Source organism: Thunnus albacares, chromosome 20, assembly GCF_914725855.1.
Source record: "Thunnus albacares chromosome 20, fThuAlb1.1, whole genome shotgun sequence".
Classification (NCBI taxonomy): Eukaryota; Metazoa; Chordata; class Actinopteri; order Scombriformes; family Scombridae; genus Thunnus; species Thunnus albacares.
Window position 1 is genome coordinate 6,826,733 of NC_058125.1, and position 14,374 is coordinate 6,841,106.

At 39.7% G+C, this 14,374-nt stretch overlaps 2 protein-coding genes across 3 annotated transcripts in view; one reads left to right on the top strand and one right to left on the bottom strand.

The window, feature by feature from the left end:
- The window catches only part of LOC122971804 (arf-GAP with dual PH domain-containing protein 1), a 33,854-nt gene extending 23,914 nt beyond the window's left edge, over positions 1–9,940 (bottom strand). The window contains exons 1-2 of one of the 2 annotated variants that reach the window (XM_044338552.1): positions 9,887–9,940; positions 9,530–9,717 (exon numbers count right to left, since the gene is read on the bottom strand). In XM_044338552.1, the coding sequence (XP_044194487.1) occupies positions 9,530–9,620 (91 nt within the window). In that variant the 5' untranslated portion in view covers positions 9,621–9,717; positions 9,887–9,940. Of the gene's footprint in view, positions 1–9,529; positions 9,822–9,886 lie in introns of those variants that run through there. The other variant, XM_044338551.1, reaches the window with a different exon arrangement.
- A 1,052-nt stretch (positions 9,941–10,992) lies between these two features.
- LOC122971062 (cytochrome c oxidase assembly protein COX19) lies at positions 10,993–12,716 on the top strand. Its single transcript, XM_044337506.1, has 3 exons — positions 10,993–11,165; positions 12,094–12,205; positions 12,300–12,716. The coding sequence occupies exons 1-3, from the start codon at positions 11,084–11,086 to the stop codon at positions 12,391–12,393; spliced, it is 288 nt and encodes a 95-aa protein (XP_044193441.1). The 5' UTR covers positions 10,993–11,083; the 3' UTR covers positions 12,394–12,716.
- The last annotated feature ends 1,658 nt before the right edge of the window (positions 12,717–14,374 follow it).

The following is a 14,374-nucleotide window of genomic DNA, read 5'->3' on the forward strand; positions in this document are numbered from 1 at the left end:
TGCATTAGGAACACATTAGGAACACTTTTCAACATAAATCACTCCAGTACACCACCACCACCCACTCAATAATAAACACAAGTCGAATCATCACCTTTCTGACAATGTCAACAAAAACTGAAAATGTATAAGCTTTATATATTTATGTAGAATTTATGGCAGAGCTGTTGTATTGGATTGCATTAGATTGCACAGGTGTACCTAATGAAGTGGCCGGTGAGTGTTTAATGGTGACAATTTCTAAACTACCTCTAAGATATCTTTGGCATTTCTGTACTGCAATTTCATCCAACGTATACGCCGATATGGAAATCTGAAAATGAAGCTGAAAATATCAGTCATGCTGATGTATCACACTCTATTCATGATGTCGAAGTGTGTTTTTAATGTATTTGCACATTCCTCATGTGTGCATGGCCACAAGCATCTGAGAGTACCGTGTCTCATTCTTTCTCCATCTCGCTCTCTCTGCAGCTGCCATTTCTCACACGAGGAGGCCCTCAGCATGGTGCACCGAATACACACACATGTATGCACACGTACAGAGTGAGAGTGTGTAAAACTCAAGGGAGTCATATGAGAGCTAAAGGACAGAGAGGAGTGGGGGGAGAGGGCAAAAAAAAAAAAAAAGATTCTTGAATTTCTCTGTGCTCTTGAGGCTGGAGAGAGCATAGATGGAGATGCCACAGAGCCTGAAAGGAGATGTTTCGAGGTGGAAAATATGAGGCAGGAGGGATAAAGTAGGGAAGATGGAGTGAGGAGGGAAGGAAAAAAGGAAAAGTGTGGGTTCTTTATCATGCAGAGAGTTGATCTGTGCTCACAAGATCCCCTGCGGGTGTTACTGGCATCTACGATAAGCTTTCTTCGATTTATCTCTTTTAACCCATGACAAGTGTGCAATATTTTTATAAATGTCAACTTATCCTTTAATCATTTTGCATTGTGATGGAGCACAAAGCACAAGAGATGTGAAGACATGTTCCTTTTTATGTCTGCCACAATTACACATCACGCAAAATGCCCAACAAACACACACCCACGCGCACACAACCCCACTGACACGAAAACACACAACCAGCCATTCGGTGGTGAGGTCATCGCTGTCTGAGTCAGGCCTCACGGAGAGGCAGACAGCACTCATGGAGATTACTGTGGCTGCATGACTGACTAACCACATACACACACGCACACACAGGGCTTCCTCCTCTGCATGTACATAGAAAAGATGTTTCTCAACAGGATTACTGTGAAGAACAGATGCAGTTGTAGCTAACAGGAGGTGGAAAATTCCTGATGTAGTGTGACTCTGCTGTTTTTGTCACAGTGCATATGCTGTTCCAAGCCTGTTTGTTAAAGCGCCGCCGCACCTTGGCTCTGTCTCCAAGGAATTGTTCAGAAGACAAATCAAGTTTTTCAGGAGTTTTACAAGGCTTGTGGCTCGATTGGCGGAGAGACAACAGAGCTTTTGATTCGACCGCACAAGGTTGAAGAAAGAGGTGCCTGTGGTGCTGCTGCGGGGCAGATGCAGGATAAATGAATGAGGGGGCATTTATACAATGGCGGCCCCTGTGCCTGTGACCATTTGCGGGGAGCTTTTCTGCATCTGCAAGAAGTCATTTGTATGTCTGGATGTTTTCGCGTCAGTCTGTCAGTAGCTGTGTCATGTTGGGGGTTAATGACTTGACAGTGGGGCCAGTTCAGGTTGTGACCCCCCCTCTGTCTTGACTAAAACCCTCAGGCAACAGCACACACTTTTATTTCTACAGCAGACAATGTAGTATTAGATTTTACTTAATGTATGTTTTACTGCTTGACCCAGGTGCTGTAAAATGCTTGAGGTATTTAAAAGATCTTTTCAGATGGAACCTTATTGCAACAGTGAAGATTAAATACAGTGTACATATGTGTTGTGTTACTTACTAGCACAGTGTTTTCTAATTGATCCCCTGTGTGTGGGTGGAGCAGTGATTTCAAAAGTATGGGGGTTCTAGGGGTGGGACATGCCTTCGGCCCCTGTTCCAGTCTCCACAACATGCCCAATCCAAATGAATGCTGTGCATTTCTACATTTTCTTCGCCACCATATGCAAATAATATTGAGTTCAAAATGTACATTGTAGCACCAAACCCTTCAATCCCAAGATATTTTTTACCAGCAATCACATACCATAGTATTACGAAATGACTTTCGATTTTTTAGCATCTGTTAAAAAACACGCTTTTCACAAAAATATAAAGAATACGACTTTAATTCCTTTTTTTCTTATTTCATCCATGATACACGACAAGATGAAAACTGAGCTACATTGTCCAACTCGACCAAACTCATTACTCAGAACCAGTGTCAGTGGGTGAAATGGGTAAGAACACAGCAGCACACATTACAAAAACAGTACTCTACACAAAACCAGTCAGAAATAACAAAGGGCAACATTGTCCTTATCACCTAGTATTAAACAGCTGTTTCATAGCCAGACAGAAGCACTGAATCTAAATGCAGACATGTAACTTTACCGTACTTCAACCTTTTACTCTTCCTTGGCCTGGTGGGTTGGTGATATGGCTGCCATTGGCTGGGTGGCCATTCAATCAATCTCACTTGACCAATAGGTTTTCATGTATGGGGAACTGAGTTTTGTTTCATCAGTGACTACCTCAGGAAAAAGTGTTTGTGTGGGGGGTTGAATCATTTTTCTCTGAAAGTGCGGGTGTGGCAATACCCATAACATCTGCAGCTGCAAAGCACCTGCCTGTGTGCTAGTGACGTCTGTATTTGTGCATTCCTTCCGATTCCCATTCACACACCTGAGACCCATTTGTGTTATGCACTACACTGTACATGGGTGTTTTCTGTATTTTATGTTAGACTGACAAATGTGATGTTGTTAGTCCCTCTTGAGTGAAGGATTTTTTTTTTTTTTTACTGTCGTACACATAACTCTGAATGCCTCTGTCAGTCAACCACACTGGTCCACGCTGAAGTATCTCAACAACTACTAGTTAAGTTGACATGAAATTCTGTACAGACATTCATTGTTCCCAGAGGGTGTATCCCTCTGATTTTAGTGGTGCCCTGATTTTTCCCTTAATAACACCAGCAGGTTTGGCTTTTAGTGAAAAAAGTAACTTGGCAAGAGCAGCTAGTGGCGTGGCTACTGGAATGGCAATTTCCATATGGGTCAATTGGTCGGGACTGAAATATCTCAACGATTGGAGGGATTGCTGTGAAATTTGTTACAGATATCCATGGTGCCCAGAGGATGATACCCTGACTTTTCCTCTAGTACCACCAGCAAGTCAAATTTTTCATGTATCCTGTGAAATATCCCAACATCTACTTGGTCAACTGGTAGAAAATACTGTACAGACATTCATGGTTCCTTCATGATGAATTCTTATGATTTTGGTGACCATCTGACTTGTCCATCAGTGCCAACATGAAGTTGGCAACAACTATTTTGATAGATTGCCATGAAATTTGGAACACACATTTATGTCCTTCTAAGGATTCATTTTTATCACTTTGGTGATCCCCTGAGTTTTCATCTAGTACCGTCATCTGGTCAAATTTAAATTTGTCTAACACAAATTAACAGCATTCCATTCAGCCACAGCTGTACTTTGTGTTGTTGTTGTGCCAATTACCAGATGTTAACATGCTAACATGCTAAACGAAGATGATGATTATGGTAAAGATTATATCACCTAAACATTAGCATGTTAGTATTGCAGTTGTGTGCATGTTGGTATCTTAGCTAAAAGCACAAATGTGCAGCCTTACACAGCCGCTAGCATGGCTGTAGACTCTTGGTTTTGTTTGTTCACATGCCTTAAACCCCAAACTCAAAGACCACTTTTCCAGCAATTTGGCATTGTACTTTCATAAGTCTGGAACTCCTTGGCACTCATTTATTGTCCCCATTCAATCTATATGTAACCGTTGTGCTATGTATTTGTGATTTCTGATTGTGGCTATGTGACTCTTGTCTGTGCAATGATGGTGATGGAACTGTATGCCGGAATCAAATTCCACCAGCTTAGCTGTGCGGTCATATTAGTGAAATGAACTAAACTGAATTTGGGGAACTCACAAGCAACAGATAAAAAAACAAATGGTGAAAACTGAAGCAGTTAGCTCTAAGTATGGGAGAAGCTCCAAAAGAGATAGAGATACCCTTGAGACCCTTGAGATATTATTTTCTCAGACTTGACTTAGCTCCTCCAGAGCTGCAGATATTATACATCTGTTTACACAGTCAGAGTGTTACTCCCTGTGATGAGTAAACTGATCTTCATGTGTCAAATCTGTGGAGTTCCCCTATTTCCCTCCATTACATATGCCATTAGTGATGATTCATTCCTCAAGGGCTTGTAATGGACCTCAAACTGTCTTGTGTCTACACTAAGCTGCATTTTGGTAACCTAATTCATAGCTCAAACATCATTTTCAAATGTCCTCCTAAATGGTGTTCCCTTTGCTGCACTGTAATGAAGCAAAGGGAAGCCCCCTAATAGTCGACCAACCGTTAGTCGATGAGAAGAGTCTTAGTAGTTGACCAAGTTTTCATTGGTCGGTTAGTCGCAGAAAAGAAAAACCCCAAACTCCATTTGGGAGCTGCGCCTTATCAAAACCTCATATTTGGCTGGAATGTGAATGAAACACGAGGGGGATTTTAATTTGAAACCATGAATACTGGAAATGGTGAGACACGGTTCCACCCGACCGAATTGACCGATGTGTAACTTCATCATTCAGTCAGTGACACGGTCCACCGTGATAACAACCAGGAAAACACCTAAAATGAGAGATATGACAGAACTAACTGAGAGATTTAAGAGAATTAACTGACCCACGGGAGTGAAAGAAAAAAAATCATTAGCGCTTTTGCCGTTAGCATTGTTGTTAACAGGCAGCTCGCTTTATGTGTGTGCTTGTAAAACGTATATTTTAAAGGCCTATTATTAAAGTTTTGTATTTCTCTGTAATGTCGCACAGTGTTAACAATGTTACTTATCACATTCTTTCTCATCCCTGGAACTCAAACCATTTTCTGATGCCCCAAAAAATAAATACTTAAATAATTAAATTAATATCATAAACATGCGCTGACTAGATGATTAATAGCTTGAGCTAACAACTACTAGTTGACTAGGAAGCCCTAGCAAACATCATTTATACTGTTAAATTTTCTCTCCCTTAACGCCTCAATAAGTCAGTTAAAATGAATGCTGCAGAAACATAACTACTATATTAACGCAGGATGACAACAACTGAATCTCATGGTTCTAAATGGACGCACATTCTGAAACACAAGAGCGGACTCGGATGCTAAATTGTAAAAATTGCTTCAAATCTTTAGTAAAGTTCTCTCTGGTGCCCTTGTTTTTAGTCAGGGTATAAAATACTTGCTTCTATCATAGTATTAAGATGACATAATGTTCTTTTATCAAGCTCATGCAACTTAAACAAGACAAAAAATATGTGAAGCAATCTACATCTCACTTAGTCACACCATATGTCATCAGGACACTGAGTTGCAGAGAGAAATGCAGAAAAGTTTTTGTTTTCTCCAACTTTCCCTCAAAAAGCTGTAAAAAAAAGAGTCAGGAAAGCCATTGGAGCCTAAACTTCCGTCTATCTCATCAGAGTTCCTGCTGTTTCTGCTGCACAACAAACACCTTCCTCGCACCACAGACGACTGCTGAGGCGTCTCTCTGGAGGGAATAACTCGTTTGTGTGTCCTTAGCGAAGGGCAGAACCACAACGCTGCTGAGCTACAGAGAAACCCTGCCGTATAAGCTCCCAGCTCAGCCTCTCAGCGGTCTCGTCTGAGCACACCAGCAGAGAGAAGATAGGGAGAAAAAAAAACCCCCACAAAGGTAAGGAAGGGCAGAGTAAGAATGACTAAGCATAAAAAATGCACAAGCACTGTTGCCGCTTTATGTGTTTTCAGAACAATTCCAGCAGGCTTTCCGTTTGGTTAATGGATGTTGTATCTGTGATGGGAAGATAAGACAGGGGTGAGGGAGGACAGCCAGGTCACTGCTGATGATGAGGTAGTCTGTTTTTACTCTGTTAGCCTGCAGATTCACACACAATAGAGGGCTCTGATGTGATGTCACACAGAGGCCTTATTGTAGGTTTTCAGCTCGCCGTTCATTTCTAGCAGAATTAATGGCTAATGTCTGTCTGGCAACTATTAATTTCATTATTAATGTGTCTGATTTAATTTGTGAATAAATAATGTCACCTTGTTAGCTATGGCAGAGCATGTCAGCTAGCCATTATGGTACTGTCTTGTTCTTGTTAACACATCTGATTGTTAAGATTAACTTCAGTGACTCTTCTTGAGCTAGGGCTGCAACTAATGATTATTTTCACTATTGATTAATCACTTATAATTTTCTTGATTAATCGGCTGTCGTTTAGTGAATAAAACAGAAGAAAACACAGAAAAATGCCTGTTACCTCAAGGTGAAGTGATCAAAGGCTTGTTTTTTTCCAAACACAATGTAAGACTTTGAAAACCAGCAAATTCCTCATCAAATCCGGCATTTTCGCTTGAAAAGTGACTTATGATAATTAATTGAGAATGATCAATTATCAAAATAGTTGCTGATTCATTTTCTGTCAATCAACTAATCTTTTAATCAACTCATTGTTGATCTTGATCTATCTTGAACTACAGTATATCTCTGTGTGTACTAGAGCGTTATTTCTTGTGACCCCTTTATACAAGGCATGTCTGCTTGCAACCACTCGCCAGCTCTCAGTCAAAAAATAATTTTATACTTTTTACTTTTAAATGCCCTTTAGAGGCTGATAAACGTATACAGTATTAAACTACACAAAAATGGCAATGACTAGAGAAAGGTCTGGAAAAAACACTTTTGTGTGTTGGAATTCAGTTTCTTCTTTTTTGCTGCACTGGTAAAAGTTTCGTACAAAGTGTCTTTCAAAATATTTATACCTGTATAAATATAAATAAGCATAAAACCTGCCATTATGGAGAAGGTCAAGACACAATGACTCATACAATTATAGATCATGGTGCACAGTTTTGGACAGTCTTTCCTCAAAGGCGTTCATGGTGTTTCATTCAGTCGTACGTACGAAAAGTAACGGAAGAATAAAAACAGAGAGCTTGAAAGAGAAGGTCGATCTTGTCTACTTTCTCAGTGCTTGTTGGATTGTCAGTTTTCGGAAAGTTACGATAAATGTTGGATGGATCTGGTTTGTTGCACATGCCTCTCAACTATTTACTGTCAATTAAAGGCAAAAATGCCACGCCCTGCTCAAAAATAATAATTTCATTAGGTAATTGTTGGGAGTTAAGATTATGTTTGTAAATCCCACAAACATACTGATATCTTTAATCATCCAGTGGCTCTTAAGACTCATCCCAGGTTGGGAACCTCTGATTTACTGTGTCACAGTAACCTACTTATGGAAAAGACTTGTTAAAGTTGTGAACATACAGTGACATAATTACTGAATTCCCACATCACAGTTTTCAGGTCCTCTCTTTACATCTCATTACATTTTCATCTCTTCCACTTTTACATATGAAACTTAAAGAACGACTTTGATTGATTGACAGAGTAGGGTGGTAACTAATTACATCTAATCTGAATTATGTAATCAGATTACACACAAAAATACAGGTAATCAATCCTGATTATGTGAGAAAGGATGTGTAAACTGTGAAATACCAACAAATTAAGTCATCCAAAAGGTATTCCAAAATATTCTGATGACTCATTTTTGTTATATCAGAGTATTATGTAACCAGTTGCAGATATTTACTATATATAATGCGAACGTAATCTTACCCAACCCTGTTAATAGAAGATTTGCGGCACAGCTGCAGCCAGAAAATGCCAAAACCATCAATACCAATGCAGAGAAACACTCATTGTTTTTCAATCATATATCAATGTACTAACCTATCTATCTATCTGGCTTATCTATCTGTCTATTGGTCTATACTACCTGTCCTGTTTCATCCTACCAAGCAACACCCACCCACTCCAGTACAATATGCTTGTTTACTTTGCTGTGCTGAGACAATTTGTGGTGTTTTTGTCTGAAAAAGCCACTGAGATAAAAAAAAAAAAATCCTGTCCCCTGCTGGCATAGAGCCACCGAACCTGCATCAATAATTCATATCTTGACAATTATGAGATATGGATTCTGAGCCTGGGAATTCTTGATCTGGTAGTGGAGGCATAACGGTATGGTTCATGGGTGTGTATCCTAAAACTTTTCATCCGTGCAGCCTGGTCTGTTCAGCTTCTTCTTTTTTTTTGAAGAGCTTCGCTCGAGGGAATCTCAGCACTTGTTTGAGGGAGAAGAGAGCATCTGAGTCACCTCACCACCAGCTGTGGTTTTCCTAGCTGTGATCTGAATCAGTCACCCTTCAATTACCAGCTTCTCTGACTATTCGGCTACCTCTGTCCTCCAAGCAGAACTGTCATATTATACCCCAAATGCACCTTTCACAGCTGTACAACACAGAACAGCTGTTCTACACTCGCTTCACAGTGGCTACATTTTTAGTGGAATGATTACAGAGGTGACGAAGCATGGCGACAGTCAGGCCCAACGTTTACCTCTAGGTACATCTTAAACCATAAGGCCACATAAAAAAAAAAAACATATTCTTTAAAGCTGGTCAAAATGAAATCCCTCCTCAAGTGTCCGTCTCTCAGACAAAGCTATAATTCTGCAAGAGCCATGCTGGCCCCAAAAGCTGCTCCGCTACCAGCCAGTCCTCAGAGGAACCGTAACCAGGGCCAAGGAACAGGCATCCTGGGTGGGCTTGGCTCCAAGTACTGGGCGTACAGCCCATGCTGGAGCCTCGGCGGCCACTCACTGGTTTATTGCCATTTGAGGGAGAAAAAAGGAGAAGGGAGGGGATGGAGAGGAAGAGAGGGGATAAAGGGGGGGAAACAGGGAGAGATGAAGAAAAGGATGAAGATGCACTGAAATGCAAAAGAGGAATGTTTAACTGCCTGTTAGAGATTAGTGCCATGTCCCATATATATATATTTATGTACACATCTCCTCTGTAAATGGAAAACAAATGTGTAGAGCAAAAAATACACACACCCATAATTACTGAGTGAGCCTTATGGAGGTTGCTTACAGTGTAGAACATGATGACACCAGACCACATTACCAGCACACTGTGGACACACACACACACACACATTGTCAGTAACAATAATAGCTGTCAGCCACACACATTGGAGTGTTTTATGTGTTTATGGCTCAGACTAAGTCCAGAGTGCAGTCTGCTTTCAGTAGGCCTGGTCTTTACCTGCCAACAGGGGTTTTCAGGTGGCTTTTTCCAGCAGGGCTTCATCATATTTGGACCAAAAAAGGAAATTCATGACACCCTTGACTTGTTTTGGTTCTGAAGCAGCATCTTCCCACCTTGAGCGCATGCAATAGGCTGTAGATGCATTGGTGCAAGTGCAGCTGCATGCATCTGGCTCCATCAGACACCGGCTTCGGGCTCGCTTACCTGGATTGCCGCAGTCAGCGCACGTTTCGTTGCCCGGTCTCGCCAGCACGTCTTGCAGGAGCCGGTTGTTCCCCTCCGGTTCCTGCGCCATGGTGAGTTTATCCGTCCAGCCTCACCGCGGTGGGGAAGAAGCCAAGCACAAGAACATCCGCTGCGGAAGCCCGATCACCTGTCAGCTCCAATCTGAACTGGAGAGGAGAGAAAGACCGAAGGAGACTGAACGATCCAAACCGAGAGGATGGAGGTAGAGTCTCTCTCTCTCTCTCTCTCTCTCTCTCTCTCTCTCTCTCTCTCTCTCTCTCTCTCTCTCTCACTCACTCACACACACACATACACGCACACTGATAGCTCTATTACCAAGTCTCGCTGACTGCATAATGATCAAGCCCACATTACCGTCACCTCCCTCCCTCCCTGCCCGTCTGTCTTCTCGCCACCGTCCAGTCTCATATGTAATGATAGTGAGACATCCAGTGGCGGCTACCTGAATACACTTGTCTTAAAAATATAAAAGTCATCTAGGAATGTCCATTTTGCTTTCATTTTGAAATCATGCTCAGCTGTTTATGTGTTATCATCAATTGATTTGTTTTGATATTAATGATTAATTATTATTTACACTCTCCTCCACTTTAATATTCCAATAAAATGCCCATGTCTGTATCATATTTCAAATCAATATTTATTAGCACATTTCAAACATGTTAGTGCTGTTAAGTGCTTTGCAGGTGACTGACAAGCTATAAACAACTGGAGACTGCATGCAAGAAAGAATATGAGCAGTATTAGATTACCAAGTGAATAAAAATGCAGCTGCAACTGAAGATGATTTTTTAATTACTGACTAATCCGTTGGAAATTAATTTTTAATTATCCGATTAGTCGTTTAACCTATAAAAGGTCAGAAAACACCCCTAAAAAGTCCATCTCAATTTCTATGAGATCTTCAAATAACTTCCGACCAACAATCCAAAACCCAAAGATAAACAGTAATTTCTTTGTCAATTCACTAATCTGTTAATCCACTAATTATTACATCTTAGTAAAAATGATACATCTGAAATAATTAATGAATCAAATACATAAGACTATTTAAATGTTTAAAAAGAGAAAAATATTTTTGTATAGTAATTTTATGTTTTATGTTATTTACAAACACAACATAGCTGTACTTTGTCGAAACAATGAGGTCGCACCTCACGGTAAACATGTTTATGATATTCCCACAATATTATATGTTGTGTATATTTTTAGCAGGATTTTAATAAGATTCTTTAGGTATTTCTTTGTCGATTTGTGCAGATTGTGTATAGATTGTATGATTTTGAAAAATACATTTAACTGTTTATATAAAATGAATTAGATTCATGTATGACACTGTTTTATCTTACATGTCAAATTATTACTCAAATGATCGATGATCGATGCCACCAAATCGACTACTACTGCCTGTCCATAGAGACGTCATATTTCTGCGACGGGTTGACGCACAGGGCGACTGTTGACTCGCAGACTAGCATCTTCTCAAATTAGGAATTATAAACAAACATAAATATGTCCACTGCTATGAATTTCGGGTCGAAGAGCTTTAAACCTCGGGCTCCTGATAAAGGCTCTTTCCCACTGGATCATTTTGGTAAGTTAAATTACAGACTGTCGGCTTTGTATCTGTTGAATAACGCAGTAAGTTTTGCATAACTGATGTCGGAGTTCTGTCTTGCTGTTGACATGAAAACAAAGACTGCTGTCTGTAACGTCAGCTGTGACACAAACTGGCCCTGTCGTCTTTCTTCAGCTCGCTACGTTAGTCGTTTATGTTACTTTGTAATTTACAGCTATAATGTATTAATGAAAGGAGTGCGAGCTACTTCAGCACCAGTTTGTTTTGTTTCCAAATCTTCAAGTCTTTTAACCACCCGGAGGAAATAATATATAATATAATCAGTCTGCTGCATGATAGTATAGTTTAACCCTTTTCCTAAGCTGTGACTGTGTTAGCTGGGATGAAACAGTTGCAAATTTGGAAAAGAGTTTAAATAGAAGTTGCAGTTCAGTGAATAAATTACAGCACAGTATCGTGTTTCTGTCACGTCTATTAAAATGCTGAATGTGACACACATGCTGCTCTGTCCTAACTCTCCAGTCAGTGTCAAAACAAAGTGCTGAGTCCAACAAACTAACTGTAGATTGTATTTGTGAATTCTAAAGGACTCACAACACCTCATGTTTAATATTCTCCTTTATCACATTAAAACAAAGCACAATGTTTTTGAGACCACGTTGTCTGGCTGTCAGGTATAATTGAATCCAACAGATGGTATTGTCCTGTGTGTTTACAGCAGAGTGCACCATCCAAGCTTGAACTAAGAAATTCCAAAAGTACATCACAAATACTGATTGTATATATAGGAAATTTAAAAAAAAATTAAAAGCAACATTTCAATTGCAAACATATGTGCAGAAATATTGTCTAACATTAACTTGAACACTATCTGCAGCCTGACAAACTGCAAAACTCTACTTAGCTGAACCTTCAGGCTGATTGTGACTGACTGTTATTTCAGGAGAGTGTAAAGACTTCAAGGAGACGTTCATGAAGTGTCTGAGAGACAACAACTTCAACAACTCCCAGTGCCGACTGCAGTCCAAAGACTACCTGGAATGCCGGATGAACCAGTAAGAAATATGAAATGTGCCTGGCATGACACTTACAGTCCAGCTTCACTTGTTTCTGACATTTGTTCCGTTATCTTATTATCTCGTTTTCCAGTCAGCTGATGGCCCAGGAGCCCCTGGAAAAACTGGGATTCAGGGACCTTATGGATCCTCCTCCCAACCAAGCAGACAAAGACGCTAAACCCTGACCTGCTACAACACCACAGCTACTGCTTCCAACATGGAGGGATGGTGTTGCTCTGAACTTATCGTTATCTTGCAATTTGTTGGAAAAAAAAACATCACAACACAAGTCCCACAAAAGCATATTATGAGAAGACTTTGAGGATCCTGCTGACTTTGAGTGGAGAACATACATTTTCCTCAAGAGCAGGTCTGACTGAAGACATGAGGTTACAACATCCAACCTTTGACCTCATTTTATCCATCACGTGTGTACATAAAATACAAATGTCTAATATATGAAGATGCTGTTTTGGCATGTCAATAAATCTTTTATATTTAAACTAAACTGATGTGTAGATTGAGCCTAGATTGATTTGTTTTTCTTGTTTTGAGGGATAAAGAGTGTTGATCCAGTAAAGCTTTAGCTCCTGAGAAACAATGACTTATATTTGGTTGTTTTTTGTTCATAAATAAAGGCTACACAAGCATGAAACTGACCACAGGAGGTTTAATCCAAAATTTAAGGACTTTACAATCACTTTTAAGGTCCTGTCCTGTCTGATGTAATTTGAAAATCAGGTAGTTTCAAGGCATTAAAAATCATGTAGTGTATGCAGCTGCAGCCATATCTATTTCTCCAAATATGAAGGCTTTATTTGTCAAGACTGCATGTACTGTACATGTGTGAGACTTGGTCAAAAATTATTAGTTTCAATTAAAATTTCTTACAAAGACACGGTCAATATCTGTGTCTTACAAAAACAAAGGGAAAGAAATGTCATCTATGTTATGAGTACAGAATATGTAAATATAGTGTTAGTGTGAGGATTGCTGCTCTGATGATTGTGGTGTTGTTTCTTCATTTTTTGTTAAATGTCTTTCAGGGGGTGTAGCAACTTATTCCTCTCTCTGAAGAAAACAAGTTCAGTTAATCTGAGGAAAATTAAAGGTCCCACATTATTTCCCCCATTTATGTTGCGTTTGATTTGAGGTCAGAAGAATTCCCAAATCCTTACTGGAGGGAAAGTACAATAGAAGTTCAAAGTTACACATGGAAATGAAAAATAAAGGGCTAAAATAAAGTTATATAAAAAAAGAAAATGTGAGTATGAAAACAAACAAAAAACAAATCAAGATAACAAGCTGTTATTGGTTTGTAAAACTTTCAGCTGTGACATCTCAACCTAACAGTGTGTCTTCAGACTTCACCGCCTATAACTTTTGGAGTTGTCCTCTGGCTCTTGGGTTCACACACAGGTGTGTGTTTTTCACTGTGGTAAAGCTGTAGAGTTGAAGACAGATAAGTGAAATAATTCCATTGTGAGGCAATGAGTACAATGTTTATGTGAAGAGTAGCATTGTGAAAGAGCAATTTGTGCAATTTTGAGCAAAATGTAATGAATGTAGTCTAAGAGATGAACAGCTACACTAGTATACAGTATATACCTATACCATAGGTAACTGGCTGAAGGTCTGGTCAGACTGGATTTTGCTCCCCATTCATTTCACAGGATCATGTGACGAACACTGGTCCAAGAAGGCTTCTTTTTCATACGCAATAATTACAAAACAAACAGCTGTAATAAATTAATACATGTATCTGGGTGACACAAACCCCCCGAAATAACTCTGCATTATCAGATTTTGATCCATCAGTTCCAATAAAATTTAAAAAATATCAAAAAGCCTCATCAATGTGTGCAGGGAGTCAGCAAGACGTCAGCCGGTGCAGCTGGAGCAAGTCTGAGAAATGCAGAACTGGAGAGCAGGGTTATAATTCTCTGCGGGTTCAACATTATTAGCAACTCCTTTCACATTACACATCATTTAACATATTGTTTATCTAAAATTATGAAGTGGTGCAACTTTAAGTTTAGGCAACTAAACCTAAAAAGTCTGGGCAGCTATAAACTGCTTGGTTGAGGTTTGGGAAAGATTATGGTCATGGTTAAAAAAAAACCCTCTGTTGACTGTTTGTAGGTGACCAGATACTAACAGCAACCT

Coding starts and splice junctions, on each gene's coding strand:
- LOC122971062 (XM_044337506.1), top strand. CDS start 11,084: ATGTCCACTGCTATGAATTTCGGGTCGAAGAGCTTTAAACCTCGGGCT. Junction 11,166..12,093: donor TTTCCCACTGGATCATTTTG/GTAAGTTAAATT, acceptor CTGTTATTTCAG/GAGAGTGTAAAGACTTCAAG. Junction 12,206..12,299: donor CTGGAATGCCGGATGAACCA/GTAAGAAATATG, acceptor CTCGTTTTCCAG/TCAGCTGATGGCCCAGGAGC.